The following is a 15172-nucleotide window of genomic DNA, read 5'->3' on the forward strand; positions in this document are numbered from 1 at the left end:
TCCTTCCGGATAGGGGCCGCCACAACTGCGGTGCAGGAGGGCAGGGCCCACGATGAGATACACACCTAAGACAGGTGGCGCTCGGACGCCTTTCGGGCCTACATCCGCCCTCACTTATCCTGTTGATTTTCTTCACCGTGCCTCCAAGGATGCCGCAGACTGTTGTCCAACAGGTGTGGGTCATGGGGCACAGCATCGTCAATCAAGCGGGAGACTACGCCTGCTCATCTGAATGGGATGACACCTTGGACTTTACAGCGCCCATTAGAGATACCTGGTTGGCCAAATTTGACGCGAAGTGGGACGAGCTTGAGTGCAAGTTAATTGAGTACATCTTTCAACTGGCTACCCTGGACATTTTGGTTATCCACCTGGGGGAGGAGGATCTCCCGGCCAGGTTGGGCCTCGAACTGAGGTGGGCTGTGGCCACCACACTGAAGAGCTTGGCAAAGCACCGACCAGGCATGGTCCTGGTGTGGTCCGACCTCCTACAGTGGGTGCTGTAGAAGGGGGTGATTGACCCCATGGGGGTGGACAGGGCTCTCTGGAAGGTAAACAAAGCGGCCGCCAAGGTGGTGCTCTCCCTCGGGGAAGCGGTGGCGGACCATTCGGAAATTTCATGGGATGTCAAGGAACTTTACGAGCCGGACGTTGTCCACCTGTTCAAATGGGGATTGGACCTCTGGCTGCAGTCCGTCCGATATACCCTCCTCCGGTTGGTGAGGACCAGACAGGCTCAGGCTTGAAAAGCTTGGGCGGGAGCTGCAAGAGGGGCAGCTAGTGGCGGATTTGGCAACGGGAGACGCACATCTGGGGAGAAAAACGAGCCTTCCGGCAGGTTCTCCCAGGCTTGTGCCCTGTGGAAGGGCCGGGGGTGGGGCGGGCACCCAGGCTAGCGAAAACAGGCGGTGAGGCCGGGCCGCTGCCCGACACCAGAAGGGAATTAGGGTGGGTCGGTGCGATAGGTGGCCATGGGCTTAGCAGTTACCCTGACACCCAAGCAAATACGGGGTGAAGTGCGGGCCGGTAAGGCGTAATGAGCTTAGCAGTTGCCCGTCTCCCTCAGCAAGGGTGGGAAGGGTGGAAGCCCGAGTGGTATCTCCTGGGGCTCCCCTTCCCGATAGTTTAATGGGGGTAGGGATATTTGATGTCTGACCCGTTTACCGCCCAACTTCCTTTGTATATAGTTGAAGTTTAATCATGTTATTGATATATATATTAATAGAATTTGGGGAAACGGCCCAATCCTTTTCAAGCCTGTCGTTGTCGTGTCTTTGTTTGAGTGGAGAAAGGTCTCGCCATCACGGCAAAAAGCGGCAACCGAATGGCCGGGTGCAGCCATTGCTACGAGTGTTGAGGGGAGCAAAAATAGGCTTGCAAGCATGGCTTGACGGCATGCTACAACAAAGAGGTGCATTGGTTGGAAACCGGCCGGTAAAAGCGAGAACTGGAGCCTAGAATATATAAAAAAAAAAGCGCCTCACCCAGATCTACGCCCTTCCCGGCGGTGAGACTCAGAAAGGCGTGAAAGCCCACCCGCCCTCCCTATGTTTTAGAGGGTTGTGGTTGTGGTTACACTACTATCGCTTAGCCCCTGGCGGGTTTGGCAATGGGAATTACATATCTGGGAAGAAAAACGAGCCTTTGACGGCAGGTTCTCCCAGGCTTATTGCCTGTGGAAGGGCGAGAGTTGGGGCGAGGCAGGCGGCTGGCAGGCCAAAGCGGGCGAACCCACTGCCCGACACCCCAGGAAGTGGGGTGGGTCGGACCGATAGGTGACCATGGAGCTTAGCCGGTGCCCGACACCCCAGCAAGCACGGTGGTGAGGGCGGGCCGGTAAAAAAAACGCTCATGGAACAACGGTGCGATCTCACAGCAAGGGCGGGGAGAGAATTCAAACCAGAGTGATATCTCTGGGGCTCCCCTTCCCGATAGTTCCCAATGGAGATTGGGATATTTGATGTGCGACCCGTTTGCCGCCCAGCTTCCTTTGTATATAGAAGTTTAATCATGTTATTGATATATATATTAATAAATTGGGCTGCGGCCCAATCCTTTTCCAGCCTGTCGTTGTCGTGACTTTATTTGAGTGGAGAAAGGTCTCATCATCTGCAGCAATAAAGCATTTGCTACTGCTATGGCCCAATTAATGTTTTTTCTATTTGTATGCTTAGGGAAAGGTTTGCTTATCCTAAATGGACCCAAATGGCACCAGCACAGGCGGTTGCTGACACCTGCCTTCCACTATGATATTCTGAAGCCTTATGTGGCAAAGATTGCAGACTCAACCAAGGTGATGCTGGTAAGCAACCTATGCCCTTATTGTGAGACCAGTGGAAAAGGGGAGGAGTGATCTCATAAAGTCTCAGTTCTACTATTGCATTTTCAAAAATACTTTAATAATGTAATCCTATTTTTATTCATTTATAATTTGAATTATAAAACAACCTTCTCCATGGTGGACTCAGGATGGCTTACAACAGGAATTCAATAGTTAAACATCAGTCAATGCTCATCATACTTCCCCAAGACACCATAAAATCCACTCTACTACAGAGAAATGAAGGAAGAATAAGGAAAAGGGAGAAAGGGAATGGAAAGGGAAAGCGGAATGGAAAGGAAAAGGAGATAGGTGACAGAAAGGCCAGTTATGTTGGAAATGCCATCGCTGCCCTCAATAGTCACTCCAGTAAATGGTTTTAGGCTGGACTAGCCTTGTCACAAGCCTGAATTCTCCCTAGCAGCTGAAATGTTTAGGCTATTGTACTTTAGTCAGGATATGAGAAGGTAAGGCCCCTTCCGCACACGCAAAATAATGCATTTTCAAACCACTTTTACAACAGTTTGCAAGTGGATTTTGCCATTCCGCACAGCTTCAAAGAGCATTGAAAGCAGTTTGAAAGTGCATTATTCTGCATGTGCGGAATGAGCCTAAGAGTCACTGGAAAAGACAATAATGCTAGGAAAAGTTGAAGGCATTAGAAAAGAAGAAGATCCAACATAAGATGGATTGATTCTATAAAGGAAGTCATGGTCCTCAGTTTGCAAGTCCTGAGAAAGGCTGTTAATGTTAGGACATTTTGGAGGTCATTCATTCATGGAGTTGCCCTAAGTCAGAAAAGATTTGATGAGATTTGATCCTTTACTGTTCACCCTTTATACATATGACTGTACTCCTGTCTATCATAGTAACGCCATTATCAAATTTGCTGATGACACAACGGTGGTGGGGCTCATCTCTGGAAGGGATGAGTCTGCCTATCGGAATGAAGTGGACCGACTGCTTTCATGGTGCAGGGAAAATAACCTGGTTCTTAACACTAACAAGACAAAGGAGCTCATAATTGGACTATAGAAGGAATAGCTCAGAAATTCAGCCCTTGACTATAAATGGAGATCCAAATTGGAGCGGGTGGCTAGTTTTAAATTTCTAGGCGTTATGATTAGGAGGACTTGACCACCATTTACAGACTGCATGATTGGTTAAGAAAGCCCAGCAAAGACTGTACTTTCTGGAACTTTTAAGGAAGCAACAACTGGATGGAAAACTTCTGGTGTCCTTTTACCTTTATTGCTTATAGAGAGTGTCCCTAACCTACTGCATCTGTGTATGGTTCTCCAGTTGCACAGTGGCGAATAGGAAGAGAAGCTCCAAAGAGGTGATCACTACTGCACAAGGGATTATGGGCTGCCCTCTTCCCTCCTTGGAAAGAAATCTATGAATTCCCGAAGCCTAAATAAAGCCCAAATAATATTCTGAGGGACCCGTCTCATCAAGCACACTCTCTTTTTTAAGCTAGTTACCATCTGGCAGACGATACAGGGCCCTCAGAACTAGGACAAAGAGGCTTAGAGACAGCTTCTACTCTAGAGCTGTGGCTATGCTAAACTCCTCTGCTTCATATTGATGTATTTGGGGCTGTGTAGGGATGGGTGGAAGAAGGGGAAAGTGAGAATGATGTATGAGTCTGAAATTGTGTGCATCGAGGAATGCTGCTGTAAATTTCGTTGTGCGTGCACAATGACAATAAAATGCTTATGCTTATGCTTATGACCCTTGACACATATACAATTTTATACAGGATTATTTTGTAAATGTAATGATAACATTATTGAAGTCTAGTTTTTATGCACATCTTGCTTGGGCCAGATGATCAAGTGTCATCAGAAAAGTCACCTCTATTAATGAAATATTAGTTCCTTACCGAGACTGGAACTCATCTCAAGACTCTGTGTGACCCTCTTGCTACATGGGCACTAATAGAGCAGCCTCTCTTTGTTCTAAGATTTATCATAGATTCTGCATACGGTGGTAGTAATCCTCACCTTTTTGCAGCAATAATGTAGTATAAAGTAAATGGGAAATTCTGTTAGGAATAGCATGAGGTGAACATATTGTCCATCAACAATGCACCTGTTGACTGTGAACACACTATCAATTTATTCTACCTATAGCATGACATTGGTATACATTAAAAATGCTGCAAAATTTTCCACAAACAGCTTAGAGTGTGGACTTGGCTGTCTTGCAATTCCAGGAAATACTAAAAGGGAAATTCTAATTGACCTCCAAATATTAGGGAGGACATAGTTATTAGTTTTACTGGTATTTGAGTCCCAAGTACTTGAGTTGCAAGTCCATTATTCTCTATGGGGAATCTTTTTGGGGGGCTGGAAGGGCAGTTTTTCAATCAAATGACAACAACACTGCTGCAGAGCTGATATTACCTGCCCCTAAAGAACCCCCAAGTTTCAAGTAAAGTGGACCAACCAGTTAAATTCTATGAAACCCTGAACAAGTACCCTCAGCCATTTGCCATTATTTCCTATGGGAAAAAATTCCATGCTTTCTCCGGGGCAAAGAATAGCCAAATACACAAGAGTAAGCAACCACTGGCTTTCTTATGGAAATAGAACCTCCAAGCCCAGTACAGCCAACTTCAAACCAGAAAATCTCAGAAGATCCACAGACCAATGTGGTAAGCTGAGCATATCCAATGTCAAACCAAACAAAACTAACTGAAGCAAGACCAATCCAAGTGAATCAGTGCCAAACTACAATAGCCCAACAGAATCAAAGCCAAAGAAAAAGAAAAGAAAAAGACTATTGTAACTCGCTCTACGTGGGCCTTCCCTTGCGTTTGATTCGGAAACTAAAGCTGGTCCAAAATGCAGCTCTTGGCTTGGCATACACTGCTCACTCCTGGGAGGAAAGCCTTTAGAAACATATCCAGCCTGTGTTTGGTACCAGCTGCATTGGCTCCCGTGTGAATTCCGAATCATCTTCAAGGTGTGGATTCTGACCTTCAAGGCATTACGCAGTCTGGGACCCTCGTACCTTCGGGACCGCATCACCCCATATGTCCCTACAATTTGCTGGTGGTCCCCGGCCCCTCAATGAGTTGGCTGGCCTCCCACTGCAGACCCGTGGGACTTTCACAAAGTAGCTGGCCCGGTTCCTGGTGGAACACCCTCCCACCAACTGTGAGGGCCCCTCGCGGTTCTTGGTGAGATTCCTTGGAGACCCTGTAAGACTGTGTTGTTCCACGAGACGCTTTGGAGTGTCAGCCAGCATGATATGGTGCCCCTGCTCCTGCTTTGCTTGCTACTGGTACAACAGAGGAGCTCCTCATATTGAGGGGCCATGCCATCCCCAACCTTCTTGGGAGGTGGGTTTTTAAATTGAGCCTGGACACCTCTTGTTTAATTTGCTAATTGTTAGCCGCTGTTTTTATGTATTTTAAGATGTTTTATTGACGGAGCCTATGTATGTATTGTACCGGATTTGCTCCTGCTTATTGTTTATATATTATGTTGTTCACCGCCCGGAGCCCTTTGGGGATCGGGCGGTATAGAAATTGATAATATATGTATAATGTAATAATATGTAATAATAATAATAATAATAATAATAATAATAATAATAATAATAATAATAATAATAATAATAAAATCCCAGCTGGAGCCACGTGGCCAGCTTTGCCTAACATGAGTTCACATTTGCCTGTGAAAGCTGCCTCCTTCCTGTTGCCCGGGAAACGTGCAAAAACATATTTGGCACTTTAAATCACCAACCCTGATTATTCCTGAATATTTCTAAGAATTTTGAGGATAAGGTTTCTGGGGGGCATATTTTTAAACTGTTACATTTGAACTCAGATCCCTCAATAAGTGCTTTTCATATAGTATGCAGGGAGTGGGGACCTTAACAGTTCAACTGCTATATGTGTTTTGTATGCAGTATGTGTTTTTGACTGACTTTATCAGTCATGCCTCATGGTGATCATGAGTCAGACCTTTTGTGCTAGCATGATAATGCAAACATGCTGCTAAGCAATGTGTTTCATGCATATAAGATTTTGGCCCTTATCACTGAACAGTGAAATCAGTATCTAGAGCAGTGATGGCGAACCTTTTCAAAACCAAGTGCCCAAACTGCAACCCAAAACCCACTTATTTCACCGCCCAGAGCCCTTAGGGGATGGGGCGGTCTAGAAATCTGAAAAATAAATAAATAAAATAAAAGTGCCAACACAGCAATTTAACATGAATACTGAAGTTTTAGTTTAGAAAAAATGGTTGGCTCCACTCTGCACCTCTTTAGCATCTCTGCCTCCTCTGCCTCTGCCCCCACTTCAGGCAGCAGCCACCCAGAGCACAGGCACCAGGCCTGCCAGTCGAGTCCTCCCTGCTCACCGTGGTGCGTGCATGTCATGCTCAGCGGCCCAGACAAGCCTAGATGTGTGTGTGTGGGGAGTGATTTTCTGCCCCCCCCCATGATGAACTCTGTGCCTGCGTGTCCACAGAGAGGACTCTGAGTGCCACCTCTGGCACGCATGCCATAGGTTCACCACCACTGATCTAGAGAAAGTGAGAAATTCACAAAAGTGAAATAAAGGATATGGGCTTCTAGTCTCATAGGATAGATATTATTTTTTTAATCCAGTCTTTATCTCTAGATTTAAGCTGATACTATGATTTAAAAACACACAATTTTCTTGTCATTGTTTCATCTTCCAAGATCCAAAGCTTTGCTTTTTGGCCAAGATACTAAGACATGCCTTCTCTTCATGTTTTCTATGTTAGGATAAATGGGAAAAGCTGATCGCTCAGAATCCCACAAAATCTCTGGAGATGTTTGAGCATATTAGTTTAATGACTCTGGACAGCATAATGAAATGTGCATTCAGTTACAAGAGCAACTGCCAGACTGAAAGGTCAGTTTTAACAAAGTCTAATAATATGAATATACTTGGTAGCATTTGCCATATCTGGATTACTATTTTACTATTTTTTTCTTCCAGAGAGCTCAATTATTATGTTAAAGCTGTATCAGATCTGACTTACTTAGCATTTAAGAGAATCACTTCAGGATCATTTCGAAGTGATCTGCTCTATCTATGTACTTCATCTGGGCGTCGCTTTAAGGAAGCTTGTATGCTGGCACATCTTCATACAGGTATTTCTAAACAGTAAAATATTCTCCATCAGCTCCTGTATAAGCTTCAAAGAAATCAAAATCTATTAAAATGTGTGATTTTGTGTCGATGCATAGCTTACAAGTGAGACATTTACACTGATTCTGACTTGGATCCTATGCTGGGCTGCTGCCACTAAAGAAAAGAAGGTAGTGGATTTAACTTTTGTTTAAAACAACAGATTTTCCCCCTTTGCTTCTTATTTCTGTTTCTTCTGAACATAAGTTGAACTCTGGGAGACAATTCTTAGCTGTTGCATAACCTAAATTTTGGCTGGTTTTAAGAATATAAGCCGCATTGAGTCACACTGGCTCATTCCGCACATGCAGAATAATGCATTTTCAAACTGCTTTCAATGCTCTTTAAAGCTGTGCGGAATGGCAAAATCCACTTGCAAACAGTTGTGAAAGTGGTTTGAAAACGCATTATTTTGCGTGTGCGGAAGGGGCCACTGATGAAAGAAAAGTAGGATATAAACATTTTAAACAAACTCAATGACCATAAGATTTCCAGCACATAAATGTCTTGAATTGTTCTCCTGCTGAAATGGCTTTCCAGTTTCTCATTTTCCTCACTTATGTGTTCCTGTTGCTTGGCATTTTTCTTTCTGTTCTGCACGCCTTTTGCTTTGTCTAGTGATTGATTTGATATTACTGCAGGTTTTTATGCAGGACATAAAGCAATGCAACATCAAATCAACCTTTAGAAGGGGAAAAACACATGCAGAACAGAAAAATCCCTGAAGCAGAAGAAACACACAAGTGAAAAAAAATGAGAATGTGAAAAAGCCCACAGTGTCTCCTTTCTAGAAAAAGCAAGCACAAATGTTAACGTTGCTGCAAAATAAAGCAGAGCTAGCAAGTGAGTCTGCCATACAGAGTTTCATCCTTTGCATCTTTGGAAGAGAACAGAATATCAGAGGCTAAAGGATTATTTAAACCTGTAAGCGTTCTTGGGGTGTAAGTTCCTTTCCACTGTATTGTCGAAGGTTTTCATGGCTGGATTCAACTGGTTGTGGTGGGTTTTCTGGGCTGTGTGGCCGCGGTCTGGTAGATTTGCTCCTAACATTTCGCCTGCATCTGTGGCTGGCATCTTCAGAGGAGTATCACAGAGAGAAGTCTGTTACACACTGTGTCTAGCGAGAAGAGAATGTTTAGTGGGGTACATATTGACATGTCCCAGGGTGGGGAACCAATCAGTAAGTGTTTGGGTGGAACTTGCTATGAAAAGGTGTGGTTGAGTGCCCCAACCGCAATACAATGCACTCAACCACTATGTGCTACCTGCCCTACACTTAAAGGTCAATGTGATACAGACATCTAAATAAATGTAAAGAAATTAATTTGTTATATCTTGGCTGGTGTACCTTGTAACTAGCACATGGCAATGTCTTGCATAGAAAAAGTAATTGAAGAGCGGAAAAAATCTCTCCAGAATGAAAGAGAGCTTGAAAAGATCCAGCAGAAGCGACACTTGGATTTTTTGGACATTCTTCTTTGTGCCAAGGTAAGAATCAAATGAAGCAATAAAGGCCCTGCTCCTGTCCAGCCTATAACTGCCAGTTCCCCAAATCACAAAACTGTTTTTGCAGCTTTGTTTCTGCTAATGAGGAAATGAGGAAATTCCCCAAATCACAAAACTGTTTTTGCAGCTTTGTTTCTGCTAGGGAGGAAATGAATCTTAAACAACATATATAAATGTAATGTATTCCATGACCAATGAAAACAAAAACTCTCACTCTCCAACATCAGTACCTCAGCTAGCTCTCATGAGTATCTGTCTGCTGCTCTCTCTGCCCAAATCTACATTGCTTTCACTTTATACACTACTAGGGTTGGAGATTCAGACAGTGCGAATCTGGATTTTTACCGAATCTGCACTGATTCGGACGGATTCGGACGAGCAGGGGCCGAATCTGAGCTGTCCGAATCCTAACAGATCCGAATCCATGAGATTCGGATCACCAGCCGAATTGCGTTTTTATTTTTTGGTGTTTTTTCACGTTTCAGCCTGCAGGGGGCGCATTTTTAAACATATCGGCACCAAAATTTCAGGGTATCATCAGGAGACTGTCCTGAGTGATACCCTCAAGATTTAGTTGCAGTTTTGGTCTAGGGGGGCCAAAGTTATAAGGACCACCAAAAGGGGTGTCCCTATCCCCAATTTCTTTCCAATGGGAACTAAGGGAGATGAGGCTACCCGCGAGGGGTCCATAACTTTGGCCCCTGAACCAAACTTCACCAAACTTGGAGGGCATCATCGTAGGACAGTCTCCCTGATGATACTACTGAAAATATTGAGTACCGACTACATCTACAAATGCACACACCTACAGGCACCCCAAAATTGCACAAGATTCTATGTTCTGCAGTGACTTAGCTGCATTGCTGTCCAATAGGGAATTTCACAGTAGGGGGCTGTGGAGTGCACATTTTTCATGGTAAAGCCCACAAAACTTTCAGGAGTATCTTCAGGGAGACTCTCTGGATGACACTGCATCTAGGTTTGGGGAACTTTACTTCAGGGGGGGCAGTGGGAGATGGGCCTACCTTTTGGGGATCCCTATGAGAATTAAACCCCCCCCTGAAGCAAAATTCCCCAAACCTGGATGGTGTCATCCAAGGAGACTCTCCCTGAAGATACCATGAACCTGTGACCATACCTTCAGAAATGTGCACCTCACAGCCCTCTACCAGAAATTCCTCATTGACTGGCACAATACCTACTAAGTCACTGCAAAAAAAAAAAAAAAAAAAAGGCTAAATCTTGGGCAAAATTCTCAGAAGTTACTGCAGGGGGCGCATTTTTTGAGAGATGTATCGGCATAAATTATCAGGGTATCATCAGGTTGACTGTCCTGATGTTACGCCCACAAGTTTGGTGCAGTTTGGTTCAGGTATGGACCACCTCAACAGGTGCAACTATCCCCATTGTTTATTAATGGGAGACTGATAGGGGATGGGGGCTATATTATTATTATTATTGGTATTATTATTATTATTATTATGTGTGTATTATTATTGTTATTATTATTATTATTATTATTATTATTATGTATTTACTAAATAGCCCTGCCCACGAAGAAGGGAATCAGGGTGATGAACAAGATTTCAAATAGATAGGGAGCACAAATAAAATCAATTTTTTTAAATGGTTATTAAATATGGCTCTATATGTTAAAATCAACCCCCCATTAAAATGCAGCATCTATCAAAATTACCCAGGTGGTGATCTTACTCTCTTAGTCCCCTAAGAAAGGAGGAGGAAAGAGGAGGAGACAGGCCAGGGTCCTAGAATTTTTAAGAAGAGGGGGGGCATCAGCGGGACTCCCCAAAGGCCGGTTGAAACAACTAGATCTTACCCCAGGCCCTGCAAAATTCATTAAGATCCCTTGGAGACCCAGCATTAACTGGAGGTAGAGTGTTCCACTAGGCAGGGGACCCAGAGCTATGGAAGGCTCTGTAGCCGGGTGGAAAGGCTCAACCCAGCATCATTGTTGAGGGGCCAGGGGATCACTTCAGTAAAGTACCTCTGCTGGCCTTGAGAGGCGATTTAGGACATATGGGGCAAGGCGGTCCACGTGGGTATGAGGTCTGAGCCAGGCAGCGCAAGACCTTAAAGGTCAAAACCAACACCTTGAAAATGATTGAGATTCAATTGTCCCGGTAACCAATTGCAGGTGGCACAGCTTTTAAGTGAGATATGGTCTCTAAGCGGCACCTCCTGTGAGCAAGCGTGCATACCCAGCGATTCCTGGACCAATTTTAATTTCCGAATCAGGCGCCTTGAGGGAAGGCCTGCGTGAAGCGAGTTGCAATAATCGTCAGTCTGGAGGTGACGTTCACGTGGATCCGCGGTGGCCCAAGGTCCAGTTGAAGAAAGAGGGAAGGGGCCAGCCGCATGGGCTTCGTGCATCCAGATGGAAACGCTTGCAACCCGGGTTACATGGAGCCCACATGGGTCTCCACATTGAAGAGAGCGACGAATCCAGGTGGACCCCCCAGGCTTCTGAGAATGGAGGAGGCGGTGCCAATGCTAGCCCCCCCCTCCCATATGGGGTGGCTGGAAATCCCACCCCCTCCTTCCCGCCCCAGCCAGAGGGATCTCTGTCTTTGGCAGGGGTTCAGTTTTAACCTGCTGTTACTTCCAACCAACCAGCAACCGCTTCTCCAAGCAATGCTGGAGAGCCGCGGGAGGCTGATGACAGATTTCCCCTCTCCATCAGCAGAACCAAGAGCTGACAGGTGTCATCAGCGTGCGGATGACTGATGAGAATCAGCCCAAAGCTCCGTTACCAACTGAGCAAGGGGGGGTGCATATAGATGTTAAATAATAGCGGGGACAACAGGTGCCCCCTGAGGGCTACCACAATGAAGTAGGAGCACCTCCAGGAGAAGCTTGGTCCCCGCACCACACTTGCTGACCCTGGTCCCGGAAGCTTGAAGGCAATCCACTGAAGGGACAGTGCCCTTTGCACCCCAGAAGTGGCCAGTGCGTTAGGTCAAGGTGCATTGGTGGAAGCCACATCCAAATGCTCGCTTGGTAAAGATCTAACAACACCAGCAGGCCGATCCATACTCCCGGTCAAAGTTGCATGCAGAGGCGTATCTGTGGCAGTGACAAGAAGCAGTCTCAGTCCCATGCCCAACTACGGAAGGCAGGACTGGGAAGGGTCGAGAGAGCTGGAAGGGATCGAAGAGCTGGAAGGGATAGAAGGCTACGCACCCGAGAGTCCCATAGCACTTGCTTGGCTCCCCTGAACCAGAACTGCACCAAACTGTGGGGGGGGTATCATCCAAGGACAGTCTCACAGATGATACCACGAAAGACTGAGTGTTCACCTTTAAAATGCTGGTTTGCGTGTTTCACCGCTCACACACTCCATCGGAAGGCTTCATGTGCAGGGCCGGTGAAACATGAAAAACCAAATTTTTAAAGCTGATAACTTTACCAATTTCAGCGGGGGTATCATCAGGGGAGACTATCCAATGTTTTATTTCCCTCAAGATTCAGTGCAGTTTAATTCATCGAAGGAAACTGTCCTGATGACACCCCAAGTTTGGTGCAGTTTTGGTTCCAGGGGCCAGCGTTATAGGACCCTTCAAAGGGGGGACCCCTATCCCCCATTGAAACAATGGGAGACTAAGGAGATGGTGGCTCACCATTTTGAGGGTCCCTAACTTTGGCCCCCTAAACCCAAACTGCACACCAACAAGCTTGGGGGTGTCATCAGGACAGTCTCCTGATGATACCTTGATATTTTGGTGCTGATATGTCTAAAATGCGCCCTGCAGATCACCCAAACAATTTGCCCAATATTCTTTTTTTTGCAGTGACTTCTGCATTGCCTGCCAATGGGGAATTTCTGGTGGAGGGCTGTGGGGTGCACATTTATCAGGTACAGTCACAAAACGTTCATGGTATCTTCAGGAGAGAGTCTCTAGACCCAGGCACCATCCAGGTTTGAGGAACTTTGCCTATGGGGCAGTGGGAGATGGACCCCTACCCATAACATTCCAACCCCTTGGAAACAGCGGTCCTGCCAAACCTGGATGGTGTCATGAAGGAGACTCTCCTGAAGACACCCACAAGCTTTGTGGATTTACCATGAGAAATGTGCACTCCACAGCCCTCCCTAAAGCTTCCCACTAATGCAATGGAACCAACCAGCCAACCACTACAGAGCACAGAATCTGGAAATTTCTTTGCTTGGAGTGACTGTGAGGGCGAGGTTAGAGCACTACTGTCAACAAAATTTCGGGGTATCATACAAGTACTGTCCCCTGTTACTCCCAAGTTTGGTGGTTCAGTTCAGGAGTCAAAGTTATGGACAACAAAGATGTAGCCCTCATCTCCTGTTAGCTTCCATTATGGAAACAATGAGATGAAAACATACTGAGGGGTGCTTTGCCCACTAGACCAAACAGCACCAAACTTGGGAATCATCAGGACAGTCCCCAGATGATATCATGAAAGTTTAGTGCTGCTAGCTTTAAAATTGCATCCCCTGCAGGCCAAAACGTGTAAAAACACCAAAAATTCAAAAAAATAATAAAACGGACCCGAATTTTTTGGATTTACCCGAATTTTCGGGCATATCCGAATCGGCTATGATTCGGATTTGGGTATACAAATCATTTTATGCCCCAAAATACCCAAATTCGATTTTTAACGAATTTTTTTAGTATTGACCAACCCTATACACTACCCTCTCCTTTCATTTGGGAAGAAGCACATGGAAACTTTCTAACAATTAAGGCCCACTGAGGAGTGATGGTCTAAAGACCTTAAGAAACATTATCATTCTTTAGAACAGGAGACAGGTATTCAGGTAGTATGAAAAGTGAAATAATTAGGTGTGGTCATAGATAAGTGTACTAATGTTCTGAAATAATTATGTTAAAAGTATGGAATAAGATCAAGAAATGCTTGGATAAATGGGAGAATATGAACTTCTCTTTATATGGCAGGTTATCTTTCTTCAAGATGATAGGATTGCCAAAGCTGATATATCTATTCCAATGTATTCCATTTATCACTTTGAATAAAGTGTTCGAGAAATGGAAGAAATAACTTACAAAGTTCATTTGGGCTAGAAAAAAGCCCAGAGTGCAATATGTTCTTCTAATAGATGAAAGAAAAAGAGGGGGCTATGGTCTTCCTTATCTCCAACTTTACAGTTCTGACATCTTTGACATGATGTAATTTCACTTGCACTTTGTTGAAAGTTATATTGGTTAAAAATATTCCATTATGAATGAATTCTCTTTAAATTATTTTCTATCTCCCTCTTGCCAGGATGAAAATGGAGTTGGTTTGTCTGATGAAGACCTCCGTGCTGAGGTGGACACGTTCATGTTTGAGGGCCATGATACTACAGCTAGTGGGATCTCCTGGCTCTTATATTCCATGGCTCAGCAACCTGAACATCAAGAGAGATGCAGGGAAGAAATCAAGGACATTCTGGAGGATCGTGAAGACATTCAATGGTGAGAACAATATAGCTTGGTTTTGTCTATTATGTTCGTGGGTTAAACTCAAGGCCAAACTTTGGGAGATTCATGAACAAGGAAGCTAACTGCAATTAGAGTAGGAACATTTTGAGGACTTCTCAGATCAATACTGTCCTCCCCAGGATGGTTTTATTCCCACAGGGAAAAGATATAGGATCCCCACAGATTTGCCCTTCCCCTTAGGTTGGAAAGCAGCTTGAAAAGAAGACATTTTGAGTCTAAAAAACTGGAGAAGGGGAAAAAGTTGAGCAGTCTTTCCTGTGTCACTTCCACTCCTGACAGGGTACAGCAACTTTCATTTTTCCCCCAGTACTTGAGAAGTTAAAGTGAACACACATACATTCTGCTTGCTTACACATGCATACATCTGTTTGTAAGAAACAGCCAAAGTGCATTAACTTGAAATGAAACTGGAAAACCGTATCTAGATAAATGTGTAGTTTTAATAACTCAGGTGAACATGCATTGAATGTACCTCAAGAATTACTTAATGTACATCTAAAGAAGAATGAAGTGTACAATGTACCAGAATTGTATGTACATTCACTTTAACTTATGTACATGGCTTCTATCTCTTTTATATCTGACAAAGGGAGCTTTGTTGCTTGCAAGATGGTGTTCCAGATAACCTTGTTGGTCTGTAAGGTGCTACTGGACTCAAATCTAGTTTATTAGATGTAG

General features: G+C 44.7%; 1 protein-coding gene across 3 annotated transcripts in view; it reads left to right on the forward strand.

Annotated features, from left to right (window-relative positions):
* LOC125433614 (cytochrome P450 4B1-like) overlaps nt 1-15172 on the forward strand; it is a 30796-nt gene that overhangs the window by 9359 nt on the left and 6265 nt on the right. For all 3 annotated transcript variants that reach the window (XM_048498277.1, XM_048498276.1, XM_048498278.1), the window contains 5 exons: nt 2175-2302; nt 7087-7217; nt 7305-7459; nt 8878-8984; nt 14277-14467. In XM_048498277.1, coding sequence (XP_048354234.1) covers nt 2175-2302; nt 7087-7217; nt 7305-7459; nt 8878-8984; nt 14277-14467 — 712 coding nt within the window. The remainder of the gene's footprint in view (nt 1-2174; nt 2303-7086; nt 7218-7304; nt 7460-8877; nt 8985-14276; nt 14468-15172) is intronic.

This window comes from Sphaerodactylus townsendi, linkage group LG05 (genome assembly GCF_021028975.2).
Source record: "Sphaerodactylus townsendi isolate TG3544 linkage group LG05, MPM_Stown_v2.3, whole genome shotgun sequence".
Lineage (NCBI taxonomy): Eukaryota > Metazoa > Chordata > Lepidosauria > Squamata > Sphaerodactylidae > Sphaerodactylus > Sphaerodactylus townsendi.